The sequence below is a fragment of the Dasypus novemcinctus genome, chromosome 1, assembly GCF_030445035.2.
Source record: "Dasypus novemcinctus isolate mDasNov1 chromosome 1, mDasNov1.1.hap2, whole genome shotgun sequence".
Classification (NCBI taxonomy): domain Eukaryota; kingdom Metazoa; phylum Chordata; class Mammalia; order Cingulata; family Dasypodidae; genus Dasypus; species Dasypus novemcinctus.
Window position 1 is genome coordinate 35,289,729 of NC_080673.1, and position 16,425 is coordinate 35,306,153.

Consider the following 16,425-nt stretch of genomic DNA (forward strand, 5'->3'; position numbering starts at 1 on the left):
ATGTAATAATAAGGTGAAATTTTGGGTCATACATTTTACTAGAATAATACTAGAATAATACAGTGCCGGGCACACAATCCCTTAAAATCAGCACCTTGTCAGTGGGCCTTTCCTTGGAAGATATGACAACATATTAACCCAATTTAACAGAGTTAGATTCATTTATAATTTCCCTACATGTGATTTGTCTACCATTTTATTTAAGCCTATAATTAGCACTATATCTTTTAAATATATGTCTCAGAGGCTTAAATCTTCAGTTTATTCATCTGCCACTAGAGCTCTGAATCTCAAAGGAGTTGTGGCCAATATCTACGCTCCAGATCATCAAACTCACCCAGCACAATTAACAAAAGGATGATGATGGACAACTCCCATTCCAAAAAACAAAGAGTGCCTACAACTGCAAGCAAGTGAGTTCCATCCATCTGCCCCCTCTCAATCAGAAACACAGTGGCATCACTATCCCAAAATCCCCAAGATTGACAAATAAACAAATATAAGCAGGGAATGCAACTATGGACCCAAGTAGACATTACTATTCTAGAAATGGAAGAACTTGTAACATTGATTTAAAGACAGTGGTCACCAGAGGTTCTGAGGGAAGGGAGAGGGAAGAATAGGTGTAACATGGGGCATTTTGGGTACATAGGAATTATTCTACATGATATTGCAATAATGGGTACCGCCCAATTTCCATTTTGTCAAAACATACAAAATTGTGCAGTACACAGTTTAAACCATAATGTAAACTATAGACCATGGTTAGTAGCAATGCTTCAATATTTATTCATCAATTTTAACAACTGTACCACAAAATTGTAAGATGTCATTAATTGGGGAAGATGTGGGAGGTGAAAGGGAGAATCCCTTATACTTTCAATGTAACTTTTCTGTAATCGAAAATCTCTTTTAAAATAGTTTATTATATATACTTTAAAAAAATAAAATATAGGATAATACAACAAAGTAAATCCTATTGTACAGGATGAGCTCTAGTTAATAATACAATTATAAAAATGTTCTTTCATGAATTATAACCAATGTACTATACTTACACAAGATGTTAATAATAACATCTTGGTATACTGGAAAAAATACACCCTTAAATAAACTATAGACTAAGGTTAATAGTACAATTCTAATATTCTTTCATCAGTTCTAACAAAGGAACCACAACAATGCAGTGTTAATAATAGGGGAATGGAGTAAATGGGCACACTGTATTTTTTACATGATTTTTCTATAAACCTACAGTTTCTCTAATTAAAAATAAATAATAAAGAAAGAAAGAATAATAAGTGAGAAGAATTTTTTTTCTAATAGGATGGTTTAAAATTTTCTGACAACAATTTTATGCTGATAACCTTGATTGTTTCTTTTTTGTTAATCAACTTATTACATAGAAAGAATGGATTTTCCCCATTCCTCTCAGAATTCCCCTACATTTTGCTTTCTGGAATAAACAGCTGCCAGTTTAGATAGAGAGGTATGAACTGGGAAGGAAGGTATTGAACAATACTGAAACTTTCCAAATTTTAGGAATTCCTTTCCAGCAGATTCCTATAGGGGAAATTTCCAGGGGGTTCATATTAAATAAATCCACAACTGTATAATTAGTAGGTCTAGTAATAAATCCCCATTTTCTTTAGCAACTTGAGGAAGAGATTCTTTTGTGAAACAGTCCCTATTTTAGATGTTACATTAAACTGCAAATACATGACAACCAAAGAGTTACCATCACTGAGTAGATACTATGTCAGGCAAAATACAGTTGTTTTCTTTTAGAATTTTTTTCACTTTTTAGGGTGTAACACAGAAAGTACACAAAAGAGCTTGAATTCAAGAACAGACCTGTTTAATGCCACAATTCATACACTGTCCAGTATTATGTTGACACTGAATATACATCCTATATTTAGACAACTCTAATACTCTGTGCTTTCCCAATTTCTCAGTTCAGGCTTTTTTTTAATTATGTAATTCATATTCATAGATATATTTCCAGTTACTCTTCTTAGTCATGACTATCATTTCTGACCAGTGTTTGTTTTTAATAAATAACAAAGTTTTCCCAAATCATTTTTTTCCTTAGAAAGCATCTTAATGTTGTCCATATATCTATAATAGCTTCTGCCTTTCCTAGCTATTAAGCTACATGGCCTTAGGGTATTTGCCTTCAAAACACTAAGAAAATCAATAAAATATTATCATCTCAAAAGAAATGTCTGTCAAATTCTCTTTTATAAAGGTGTATGAAATATTGCTGAAAGCAAAAAATAATAATAATGAAGTAGAATAATTAAGACTAATTGATGTGTGTGCTTCTGATTCTGAACATTTTAAGTTGTGTCTGTTATGACACAAAGTGAAGGGCAGACAGGTATTCATCCAGGTTATTTAATCAAAAGAAATAGTCAATACAATAATTTGGATCCTCAGGATAAAGCCCTCCAAATTTTCTAAAATTAACACTTTACAATAATAATATTATTCAGTATGCTATTTAACCAAATGAATGTTCCACATTAGTCTGTGTTTAAATTTGCTCTGCCAATCCTTCTGTTTAAGCAAACATTGGAATTTTTTTGTTCATTTATTCACTCAATATTAGCTAATATAAGAAATAATATATGTATATGTTCTCTATTGAGTGCCTGCCTATTTCTCTGTATTTTATGGAAAATGAAGAAGTAAAATGCATTATTCCTTACTTGAAGGCGTTTATAGTTCATTAAAGAATAAAAGTATCAAATAGTTAAATTATAGTAAAGAAACAATCAGAAGTAACAAAGCTATGATAGGGAAGAAAGACCTCAATTGAAAAGAGGCACAAAGTGAGTAAAGGAGCTTTAAAAGACTGATTAGAAAATATAAGATCAGGGGCAGGCTAAACAACAGGGACAAAGATTCCACTCCTTGGTGAGAATTGATTGAACGTGTCCCAGGAATAATTACTCCAGCTAGCCACGGTGGAAGGTCTATGAAGGAGGAAATAGGAAATAATTTTGGAAATTATAATTTTCACATAATTTATATAAGAGTTCTTCAACCTTTGCAAACTAAACATCCTTTTCCTCTAGGTGTTTTCAACTCAATACAATCAAGGAACTACTGGTGAGATCCACAGAAGTTTAGATAACTGATAGTTGGAGGGATTGGAAATTTATTAAATAATAGATACATGAATGGTACCTACTGGACTGTGAAACGTGTAGCCTTTATTCAAATGAGGAAAAAGTTCCTTGCCGTAGTTTCCCCCAATGCTCCAGGATCAGATTACAGAGGCCCCTGAATGCAAGATAAAGTGGTAGTAATATCCTGATAGTGGTGTATTAAGACTAATGTAGATAAATAGGGTACAGAGAAAAGTATAGAGACCATCTAGATCTCCTTCAATGTTCAACTTTTAAAAAATGACATCTCATTCTTCAAAGTAAAATGCTTAGAGAGACTAATCATGTTTTCAATTAATGAAAGCACCTATCTTTAGAGGAGTCTTCCAGTGATCTTTAGTGTATGTCAGTGTCACATAGATGAACTAAAATGTCACTGGTAGTGAACTTTGAACTTTATCCGAAAATTTTCTTTAAATAAATTCTCTAAAAATTCACACACTGGCTAGGAAAATCAATTCCTTGAGAAGTAAATGTATGCCTCTATTAAAAAATAAGTAAAGGACCATTCCCATCACAATTGGATTTAAAGATAATTGTTTTGTTTCCTTGGCTGTTCAAGCAAATAAAATACAAGTTAAATTAAACAATGGGAATTTATTGGTTAATGGTTTTGAGGCTATGAAAAGTCCAATCAAGGCATCATTAAGATGATGCTTTCTCCCCAAAGACTAAGACATCCTGGGGCTGGCTGCTGGCATTCCTTAGCTTTTCTGTCACATGGCGCTATACATAGCAGTATCTCCTGGCCTCTCCCTTCTCTTCGTAGTTTTGCTGACTTTCAGTTCCTGGATGCTCTTACTGTGATTTTCTGTCTGTCTGAATTTCTGCTCCTGTTCATGCTACTTTAAAAGACGCTAGTAACAGATTAAGACGCAACCTGATCAGTCTGGGCAACAACTTAACTGAAATTACATCATCAAAAGGTCTATTTACAGTGGGTTCGTATACATAGGAATGAATTAAGTTTTAGAACATGTTTGTTTGTTTGTTTTCTTCAGGGGTACACATCTCCAAACCACCACCGTAGTCATAAATACAATATACAATTGATTTTTATACCATACTGCGGTCACCGCTCGGGCTGAAGTGTGGTTTGCTGGTCTGGCGGGGGAGCAGCCACGGCAGGCCAAGCCGCTGCCCCCATAATAGGGTGGCTGGTCGGACTCACAGCCACCCCTGAAGGGAGCTCGGCATGGGTGCAGAGTGCCCTCGGGACTCCCCTTCTCGGCAGCCATGCTTCCGCGGCCGCCCCTCCTCCCGGATGGCGCCACACGATGCCTGTGGGGCGGCACCCTTCTTCTTCTTTCTCCCTGCGCAGGCGCAGGGCGGAAAATTCCAGTCTGCCCTTTTCCCCTCCCCCGACAGCAGCAACAGCCAGGCGTGGGCGGAAAAATCCAGTCTGCCCTTTTCCCTTCCCCCGACAGCAGCAACAGCCAGGCGTGGGCGGGAAACTCAAGTCTGCCCTCTACCCCAGCAACAGCAGCCACCAATCCCTAAACCCTGCCCCTTCCCCCAGCAACAGCGACAGCCAATCCCTAACCACCACCCCTCCCCCGTCCAGTACCTCCCACTGACCTTTCGCCGGCAACCAATCAGAACAGGGCGTGGCTTCGACCAATCAGCCTTCCCCAGCCCCTATAAAACTGTTGCCTCTCCCTCAATAAAGTGGACTTGCGTGTTTACCTTGTCTCCGCGGTAGTTCTTCTGCCATGCGCCCTCCAGTCCTGAGAGCCCCCGACAAGGGCCTGGCCTCCCTTGTCCCCAGTTCGTCGCCTGCTTCTCCGGGCGACCCCCTTGTCGCCGGCTTCGCCGGGTGACCCCGTCAGCCGAACTGCGCAACCCCTTGTGAGACCGATCCCTCGTCTGCTGCCGGACCGACCCTCGTCCCAAGTGGGACCGACCCCTCATCCCAAGCGGGACCGACCCCTCGTCCAGAGCTGGACCGACCCCTCGTCCGCAGCCAGACCCCACCTCTACCGACCGAGCAAACCGTCGCACCATACTATGTTGCTACTAGGAATAAAGGAGTTAATATTTAAATCATTATTTCTCTAGTCTGAGATATTTCCTGAAAGATTACATTGTGCTACAATTATTACCAGACTTAAAATCCAAATCTTATGGCTTAATAAAGATGCAAGTATCTTAAAAAAACCTAGACCTTCTTTTTCCCCAATGAATTATCATTTCAGTATATGTTTGCCAAAAAGAGCACAAATCTTATATTCTAAAACACTGAAAAGCAAAGAGAATTATTTGAGTGTATTTTGAAAAGCCATGAGGGAAAATTACCTCGCATGTCACTCTGAAAATTCTGTTCATGATACTTTATAGACATCTTCATACATAAAGTCCAACTCATCATGGATAGCATCTGATCCCCAAAACTTCTCTTTTCTGTTCCTCTCAAAACAAGGTCTGCCTGTCACTCTTCACTTGCCTTTCCCTTTTTCCTTTTCGAAGAGTTCTACTGCCTATTTTGTGAAAATCAATTTTCTTCTTTCTTACAATTCTCTGCTCTACACATCACAAAATTAGCACAATAGATAATACAAAGAATCTCCACAGGAAACTGGAAGAAAGAAAACCTGTGAATAATTCATTTTTTGAATGCTCATACATATAAATATATTAGAAAAAATATTGCTCAAGAGTTTTCATTGCATATATTTTCCCAGGTAACATCCAGTGGGGTGGGGAAGCACATTAATTCTTCCAAGTTTAGATGTTTTAATGCAGCATTAAAACTAAGCTTGAGTTACAAAATTTCACAGGCACCAGAAATCACCAAATTAAACACCTTTGCAATTTGGATATTTTTACATGGGGAGATAGTATGCATTTTTCCTTAGATTTACCCCCTATTTTTCAGTTTTAATGTCATTTTCACTATCCTTTACTAAATGTTTTGACATTTGAAAATATTAAACTAATTGTAATCTTACCATTGTGGTCTCTTGAATGGATCCAAAACTGTTAATAAATATGTTGACTACTACATCAACTGGAATACCTATGAATAGATATAAACGATACATTTAGTAGTTGTAAAACAAAACCTTAGAATCTTCATATTTTTATGGTTTATGCATCTAATTTTCCATATTTTCTCAATCCACATAGGACATAAATCATAAGCTCACAATTGACACTGATTTTTATTTTTCTAACATAGTACAAGTTAAAAAGGAGTTGTTATATTTAATGAGGTTGTCTAGAAATATTTCTTAAATTGTAACAACTTTAGGGAAATATATGTACCTTTGGGGAAAAAATGTTAAATTGTGCTGATTCATTTACTTATTTCTATATTTATATATTTTTAAAGATTATTATTTTTTTACTTCCTCCACCCCTTCCCACCCCACTCCCCGTTGTCTGCTCTCTGTGCCCATCTGCTTTGTGTTTTCTGTGTCTGCTTGTATTCTTGTCAGCAGCACCAGGAATCTGTGTTTCTTTTTTGTTGTGTCATCTTGCTGCGCCAGCTCTCCATGTGTGTGGCGCCACTTCTGGGCAGGCTGCACTTTTTCCACGCAGGGCAGCTCTCCTTACAGGGCAGAATTCTTGCGTGTGGGGCTCCCCTGTATGGCATGGCACTCCTTGCGCGCATTAGCACTGCGTGTGGGTCAGTTCACCACACGGGTCAAGAGGCCCCGGGTTTGAACCTTGGACCTCCCATGTGGTAGGCAGATGCCCTATCCATTGAGTCAAGTCAACTTCCCTTATTTCTATATTTTTAAGAAAATGTAAATTAGTCTTTAAAAACATAATTTCAAAAATACGGTTCAATATTTTGCAGTTTTCTAACCACATCTCAAAATCTTCCTTCAATTATAGAACAGTCTTAATAAATTTTATTTAACATTATCATTCTATTATTTACATAACATTAAACCACTCTTTTAATGTTTAATTTGTGAAAATGTAATGTTAATCAGACAGAGTCATTTGAAGGTTCTTGCCAGACATGTTGGAAAATAATGTGAAAGGCCATGGAGTATGAAATAAAGTATAATGTTGCAAATTTCTCTTTATTTTATCCTTCCTTTTTTTTTTTTTTTTTTTACTCATTGTGGGCTGCTGTTTGGAGTAACAAAGGGAAAATGTGAAGTTTAGCCTTTTAGCCACATAGCCCTGACTGATGAAAAACAGGTGGTGAATCAATGTATAGTAGACATGTGACAACACAGACCAGGTCTGTTGCTGAAAGTAACTGAATAGGTTCTGCTAATGAACAAAACCCACTGTTTTTACAACATAGTTGTATAACTTCAATTGACTAGAAGCAGCTGCAGAGCTTTATTTCAGTAAAGGAAAAAATATGAAGCCTTAAAATGTTAATCTGATATATATTAATAACTGTCCTTAACCATGCAGTAGATTTTTGCCAGTAGATTTTTCATTTTTCATATAGTTTTTCCTAACTCATCAAGAACACCAAAAAAAAGTCTATGCAATCTGCTCATGATTTTTATTTTATTGCCAGTATGGTTTGGGTTCTTGAAAGGTGTGATCAAAGGTAATATTTTGTTGGAGGAGAAAGTCTCTGTTGTAGAAAGCATGATCCCTTTCATTTACAAAGTTGACATGTTTTTAAATACCATATGGCCATCTTTATTCAGAAAAATAGAAGGGAATTATTTGTCAATGTGAAATACAAGCACAAAGTGCAAGAATCTAAATGCACATCACAATTGTTCTCTATCTATAAATGAGTAAATATTGTCATTCTCTTGCAAATTGTAACTTTGGTGTCAGTGAATAAAAGCCAGATCAGTATCCAGAGCCTAAATTTTAAGCCACTGAAGCTGAGACTACTCAGTACTGAGAACACTCATCACAGAGATTAGCCTATTAATTCACTGTAGGCTGTATTTTTGTTTTTCAGTCTTGGAACCATTTAAAATTCTTAGGAAAGCGAATTTGGCCCAATGGATAGGGCGACCACATGGGAGGTCTGCAGTTCAAACCCCGGGCCTCCTTGATCCATGTGGAGCTGGACCACGGCAGTGCTGATGTGCGCAAGGAGTGCTGTGCCACACAGAGGTGTCCCCCGCATAGGGGAGCCCCACGTGCAAGGAGTGCGCCCCATAAGGAGAACCGCCCAGTGCAAAAGAAGGTGCAGCCTGCCCAGGAATGGCGCCACCCACACGGAGAGCTGACACACAAGATGATGCAACAAAACGAGACACAGATTCCCAAGGCTGCTGACAAGAATACAGGCAGACACAGAACACACAGCGAATGAACACAGAGAAGACAACTGGGGGGGAGGGTCAGGGAAGGGGAGAGAAATAAATAAAAAATAAGTCTTTAAAAAAAAATTCTTAGCATTAATATTTTGCTTGCCTTTGAATGTTTTTGGTATTAAATTACTCTGAACTGAACCACATCACAGAACAGTTATATGTCAATCTAGATTCTTATTAACCATTTATTTTTGTTTTGAATATCACCAAAATTACAACCACAAAGAATGAAGATATTTTGGGAAAATAAAACAAACCTTTGAAATTTGGTCTTATCCTGGGGTCATAACTGACCAATAGCCTATTCAAGATATTGCTAGTGGAATTGGCAGGTACTCGGGCAAGGTCCTCTGCCGACTGCTGGCTATAAGAGAAAAGAAAATCTGATAAGTATGTAGAAGTAGTAAACAAGAGAAATGAGGAATTTTCACTGGAGAAGCTTCACATTTGAGAAAAACCCACAAATATAATATGGCCTTTCCAAATACAATTCATTGAACAGTAACAGATATTGTTAGAAGCCTAAAAGGTATTTGTCATAAAAATAAAAACAAACAGAAAAATATTTTAACACATAATTTTACCAAATGCATGAAAAAAACTGTCCAAAATAGTGTTACATTATTTTAATTAAAATTAAGCAGACACCTTAGTTGTCCTGAAGCTGCCTGCAATTGAAAATCAGGATAGTCACAAGGGAGGGCAGACAATGAGAGAACACCAGCAAAGAACATTTTTTGAATCATATATTAAATTAACCTATTAACCTTGTGTCTAAGCAATTAGTACATAAATATTCTAAGACAATATGACCATAGTTAGTCTAAGAATTAATAAAGTCATCTTGATATTTAAAAAAATTATTTTCCCCAAGAAATACACGGTGAATGCTCTCCTCAGACTTGAGTTAAATGTTGTTGCTCCAGGTGGAAAAAAGTGGTGAAACATTTTTCTCTATTATCAGAATATCTAAACAAGTAAAATACTGTACAAATCTAGAAGAAACAACTACTTTTTTCTTTTCTGTACATATTTGTCACTTCTTTACCAATAAGAGAAAAAAACTTACCATGCTTTTCTAATTAAAAATGAATCTTGACTAAGTTTGTAGTTACTTAAGAGCATTGTAAAAAAGGGCACAGACTTAGAAGTCAACTACAAATGTTGTGTTGTTTTTTGCTTGGTTGGTGTGGTTGGGTTTACTATGCAAGTTTTACCTGTGAATAATCATTTTCCTAATACATATAAAATATCTAGGATAACGAGAAGGAAGATCAAAACTATACTTGGAGCATTTAGCACTATCTATCCTGTATTCAAGGGGTGAAAGTCTCAATTTTATTAATGAAATTAATTTATATACAGCAAAGTTACATGCACCAAGGGCTTTGCTTTGTATTGAAATCCCAACTCTTGCGTTTCAGGTAATTATGTTCTCAGTTAATTATCATACAACCTGCTAATTAGAGGCAACCCATTTGGTAAGGTAGGGCAGGTGGTAAGGTGTTCGTGAAATACCCAGAAATACTATGAATTGATACAGAAAGCCCTTTCAAGTAGAAATCAATCAGAGTTCAAAACATTTAAGAAAAAAATTGAAAATCAATTAGTTGAAACTCCCAAAGTTGCAGGAAATATTATCAGTTCTAATATAGCTGCAGAGCCTTAGAGCTTGATAATAGGTTTCCATTTCACTGCAAGTGAAACTGTAACCCCTTAAAGCCAATTTTCATTCCTTTCCAAAAGGTGGAAACCTGGAAAGAGAATGAGGGTATGTGGGAAAATTGTGTATTAGGGTGCAAATTATTGCTCAAACCTATCTGCAAGCTTTCTTACTCAAGGAAGGGAAACAGAATTAATTACAAAATAAACCTGTATTGGATCAATTAAGCACTACTATTATTGTGTCCTGATAAAAAAGACTTTGTAAGTACATTCTTCCTAAATAATGACATGACGACATAATGACAAATTACTACTAATTTTTGTCATTTGGAATTTTGCAGGCTGATTTCTTCCAGCTCTGAGTTGTGTGTGTCAGTGAAACCCTTTTATTTCTAGACCTCTCACTACTAAATTTTGTCCCACCTCCATTCACTGGTTCAAAATCAGTCCCTTCCCTGGAAAACTGTAACTTCCATTCCTAAACTGTCTTTAAATATTTGCTCTTTCTTAAAATCTTCCCTCTATCATCCCACCTTACTCTAATGAACAGAAAATTAATAAATACACTACTTGGCAATTATGTTGTAGTTCTTTTTTCACATCCACATGTATATTTCCAACTACAATGAACACGGACAGGATAATTCTTGAGAGAATCGGCTTCTGTATTTTTGTAGCTCCCAATAACCACATATATATGTGGTTAAATACACACTATTTCAAGCACTTTCCAGCTGCCAGCTCTTCTAAGTGTACTTCGCCCTTACCGTCCCTGCTCTGTGGTGAAAGCAATTCCCTGCATCCTTCGAAAGGAAGAAAAGAATTTCTCTTGAAAAGCTCTCTTGGGCAAGAAAAAATTTTATCCTCAGAAGTTTCCCAGAATTGGCCAGTGGGGAACCAATAACTGGCAAGACACTTGTGATTGGTTCAGATCAATTACCTGGAATGGAATGGATCTGGGGAGTCATTCATAAAAAATGTCTGCTTCACTCTTTTGTTTACTACTTGCAAATGCCTTCTTGGTTAAATAGGAGATATATTAACAACACAAAAAGCTGCTTCTCAGTGGAAAGACAAGTTTGCAGGAGGTGAGTGAGTACTCAGAGAGTACAGTTGTGTATGAGGGATTAAGAAACTGCAGTCAAGAATTTTCAAAGATGATAATGAAGCCTGATTGTTCTAATTCCTAGCTAAGTTCTCATTCCACCATAAATCCACCAAAATGGAAGTGAAATATTATCTATCATTTAAGTACCAATCGTACGTGTTTACTTTAGTATACATATACAATCTCTTAAATTTTATTAGTCTTACTAATCATTTTTAAAAATCATTAATCCTGGAAAATATGAACTGGACATTTCTATAATTTACCAATGGCACACATTCCTCTAACCATCTTTATGTCCTCTTACTTCTCTCCACAGTAAATTAATTAATTTTAAAAATCATTTTTATTTTTGTTAACAGCAGCACAAACTCAATGTCGATTAACAAAATCTCTTGAAAATCAAAAAAGACTGGGAATATATCAAATATCTTCTAGCCCTTTTTCTTCTATTATTTGTGTCTATATATATTTTCACCTCTGTGCTGTAGGTAACCAGATACATATTTATTTAATAAAGGTGAACTTTACATATTAGAAAGTCAAAGATATTTTAACATTTAAATATTCACATGCATGAATTTAGATTTTTTCCCACCTAAAAAAATTAAGAAATTATGTTTTCAGCTTCACAAACTATAATGACATTAAAGTCATCGCTACGCATAAAAATAAACTTATTTTAAGAATTCAGATGGATATATAAACTTTCTTACAAAGAGTTAAAATAATTTCCATGTAGTATATTTTCCTATATCTGCACTTTACTATAATTTGGAAAGAGTATCATTTATACATAATAAGCAGGAATAAAAAGGATTAAATGCAATTAAATCTTGCACTTAATGTTAGCATCAATATTAGAATCTTCATATTCTATCAGTCCAATGTTTTATTCATCTGTCTATGCTATTTTGTTTTATTTCAAGTTACTTATCAATAATTCTGATATAAGACAGGATTTATTTCTTAGAAATATGATAATAATTTAAGAAAATAACTGACATTACTAAGGCAAAGTGATCAAATGACTACAGAAAATGATGTTTTATGTCAAAAGCCTTTTTTACAACCAGTACTCTTTTTTTTCACTTGCCTAAAGTTGAACCAATGTCACCACTAATAAGTAAAGTTATGCTGATGTGGGCTACGGGTGAGAGGCTGTTCGTCCCTTTGTGTACTGACTTGTGGGTGTGGGGCAGTAAGAGGCTGCAGTCCTGCCCTTGATGACCACGGCAACCACTCCAGTCCCAGGAGGTCATTTAGCAATGCAAACTCTATATACATACCAGTCAGTCCAGGCAAACTCCGATGGTGGTGATACCGAAGCTTAAGGGAACCTGGATTTGGCCTCGAATGGGAAATATAATATAGCCTATGCATAAATTTGAAATCATCTAATTCTATATCCAAGTGTGCCTAGTCTTTAGAAATCCAGTTAAGTGATATAGGCCCTATGGGCTTTGAAAGTTCACAAAGGATGTAAGACTGAATGTGTATTCAAAGTTGCATCCAGACGGAATGTGGGCAAGGTGCTAATTCAAGCTCACCTGAAATGTGGGCGATACGTTAATTCAAAACCTATCTGGTACTCAGGCAAAAACTTAACAAAGAAAGTAGTTTTCTTTCATAAAAGCACCATTTGACTCCCCACCCTGTATAAAAGGAACTTGAAAATCTTGTTCAAGGCTCCAGTTTGAAACAGAAAGCTCCTGAGTCCTGTGGTCAATAAATCATTTTTCCTTTTCAAAGTCATTCCTGAGTCCCGGCCTTTCTATAAGCAAATAATTGAACCTCTCTCGACTTCTACAACAATGCCAGGAATGCATCAGACTATATGGCTATATGATGTAATGTTTTCCAGCACTGAAGGAAAAATCCAGGAATTTCCTTCCAAAGAGGGAAGCTCAGTTTTCCATTAACTGAACAACAAATTCTTATTTTAACATGACCTTTTAGCAACCACACTGTCAGCACACAGATAGCAAGTTCCATTTCAAAACAGGTGTGTATGAGCATAATGTTTTGATCTTCTCTTTCAAATCAGGATTCTGAGTCCAGAGGGAATTTTTTTCCCCCTAGAGTTGCAAATAAATGACTCTGCTCAAAGGTCTTCTCAGCCCTGAATGCAGCAGGGCACATGCCAGTGTAAGTAATCTGGGTGTGGGGCTACATAGCTTTCAGCTGGACATGGACGAAAGGAAATATCAAGGAGCAGACACAAGGGAAGAGCAAGATATGTAAAATGTATAGGATGCATTATTTCTCTTGTTTACTCTATGTAAGTGATTAGCTCTGTCTTAGATTACAGACACCTTTAAGGATCTGATAAAAGCTATGTAAGTGTACTTCCCTGAAAAAATGCACAATAAGTTTGCAATTCTGAGGATTCTTTCTCAAAACTGTGGAAAGAAGAGTTTAAAAAGCCCTTCTTCCCGAAAACAAAGGCAATTATTCTCCCTTGTACAGCAAAGGATTCAGGCTCTATTGCATACTTTGATTACTATAAATTCTCCTTTCCAGGTAAAGCAAAATATAAGAAAACACAAAGGATCATTGTTGGGTAAGACCTAAAGTGAAAGATTCTCTTTCTTTCTGAATACTACCCAAAAAGGACTGAGAAATGGATTATATGAAAGGAAATAATACAAATGTAAATAGTGGAAACAAGAAAATTTTACTAGTCACATCATTTTTAAGAAACTGGTATCCTCACCTAAAGTGAGGATTTTAAAAAAGAGAGAGCAGCCATCTTGTAGTGACAAAATGTAAGGAAGTACTCAAAAAGAAAAAAAAATATGGGAGTATGTCAAAGGGACACAAGAGTCAACTTAAAGAGCTCTTAATGGCCAAAGCTCCCATGCACAGTGCTGATACGCGCAAGGAGTGCCGTGCCACGCAGGGGTGCCCCGGGTAGGGGAGCCCCACACGCAAGGAGTGCACCCCATAAGGAGAGCTGCCCAGCGCGGATGAAAAGTGCAGCCTGCCCAGGAATGGCACCGCACACACGGAGAGCTGACACAGCAAGATGACGCAACAAAAAGAAACACAGATTCCTGTGTTGCTGACAACAGAAGCGGACAAAGAAGACACAGCAAATTGACACAGAGAACAGACAATCGGGGCGGGGGGGAAGGGGAGAGAAAGAAATAAACAAATAAATCTTTAGAGGAAAAAAAATGGCCAAAGCTGTAATAATTTGAGCAACAAAATAAATAAGGTCATATTGGATTTTAACACACAGCATAAAATAAACATCCATGACTTCATACTGATACAAATAAATGATTTAATAAATAAATGGGAGAAAGACAAATCTCCCCCTGCAGATGAATTACAAAATAATTTATACAGATACTCCTTCCTCAAGAGATTATCTCCCTACTCCTCAAGTGTGGGCTGCCTATAGTGGTTTCCTTCCAAAGAATACAATTTGGAAAGGGAGTTGTCTTCATTTGCTAGGGCTGTTACAACAAATACAATGGAATGGTTTGACTTAAACAACAGGCATTTATTTTCTCACAGTTTCAAAGGGTACCCACATCAAGGTACCCGCAGGCCAGGCTTTCCCCAAGTCTACCGCATTCTGGTGGTGGTTCAAACTCTGGTTCCACCACGTGGTAATCTCTTTCTGCCTCCTCCTCTGGTTCCTTACTCCTGCTCATTTGTGTCCTTACAAGGACTCCAGCCATAATGGATTGAGGCCTACCCTCATTCAGTTTGGCCTCACCTTAACTAATAACATACTCAAAGATCCTATCTAAAAATGAGCTCACACCCACAAGACTGGGGATTAGGACTTGATGTGTCTTTTGTGGGGGACATGATTCAACCCCCACAGGGATAAAAGGGTGACTTTACAGTGGAGAAACCTGACAAACACTACCTCAGTCACATGCCCAAGGGCAATGTCAACAATAAGTCATGCTGACAATATGTAAACTTAATATGTGATGAAAACAGTGCTTTATCGCTGTGCACTTCCTCCCTATAACACGTAAGACTGGTCTAATCATGAGATAAACATCAAACAAATCCCAATTGAGGGGCACTTGACAAAGTACCTGACTCAAAACTTTCATGGTCATCTGAGAAACCATCATGGCCAAGAGGAGTCTCAGGAGACATGATGACTAAGTGCAATGTGGTATCCTGTATGGGATTCAGGAACAGAAAAAGGACATTAGCAAAAACTCAGGAAATCTGAATAAAGTATGGACTTTAGTTAATAATAATGTATCAATATTGTTTCTTTAATTGTAAAAACTGTACCACAGGAATAATGTAATATGTTAATACTAGAGGGGACTGAGTACAGGGTATGTGGGAACTCTATCCTATCTTGGCAATTTTTTGTAAATCTCAAATTATTCTGAAACAAAATGTTTACTTAAAAAAGAGCAGAAAAGAAGTTGAAAGATTCAGGAAAGGCAATCATATTCTCTTATTCTAAAATCCACAGCCTGAACAGCAAACTCTGTATATGATGATGTCAATCTGACATCCTGGTCATATGCTAATAAAAACACACTGCTACGAATTTATAAGTCTGTACATATGAATTCATTAAAAGTTTAACATTCCATTACCAAGAATTTTTGTATAAATAGGTAGATAATCAGAGAGAGAAATAGAAACACAAAGACAAATACTTTTTATATTCAATTAATAAACTAAATCAGTAGTTACATATGAATCCAGATAATTTAGTGATATAGTGGCATATTTTCATTTGTTTTGTATTTTTCTAACCATAGAATATTTTATTGTCACCTTTCTTGACAATTTCTGTATTTTCCTTTTCCATTCTGTGTTTTCACAAATTAAACTATAAACAGAAAGTTTATGAATATAGTGACATCTTTTACATGATATGTTGAGTTTAATTAGTTTATATTTATTTGAAAAAAATGTGTTTATGGATACATGTGTATGTGTGTGGCAAATTCTGTCATATGCTTATGGGCCAAGGATCATAATTAAAAACAGTGTGCCACAACATCCATATTATTTACTCCCCAAGTGTGCTTAAGGAATTGTTGGAGCCTGAGGAAACATTTTCAAATCTTGTCTACCTCAAATTATACAATTACATTATCCGTGGCTCAAAGAAAATATTTTTAACAAAATAGAAGCATCTATTTGGAGAGACGCTGGATTTTGGATACCAGCAGTCTCTAAATCTCATCAAAGGCTATCCATTAACGTATTATATGTGAAATTA

General features: G+C 36.5%; 1 protein-coding gene across 1 annotated transcript in view; it reads right to left on the minus strand.

Moving 5' to 3' along the window:
* The window catches only part of GLRB (glycine receptor beta), a 157,848-nt gene that overhangs the window by 96,709 nt on the left and 44,714 nt on the right, over positions 1 to 16,425 (minus strand). The window contains exons 3-4 of the mRNA XM_058278251.2: positions 8,686 to 8,792; positions 6,125 to 6,192 (exon numbers count right to left, since the gene is read on the minus strand). Coding sequence (XP_058134234.1) covers positions 6,125 to 6,192; positions 8,686 to 8,792 — 175 coding nt within the window. The remainder of the gene's footprint in view (positions 1 to 6,124; positions 6,193 to 8,685; positions 8,793 to 16,425) is intronic.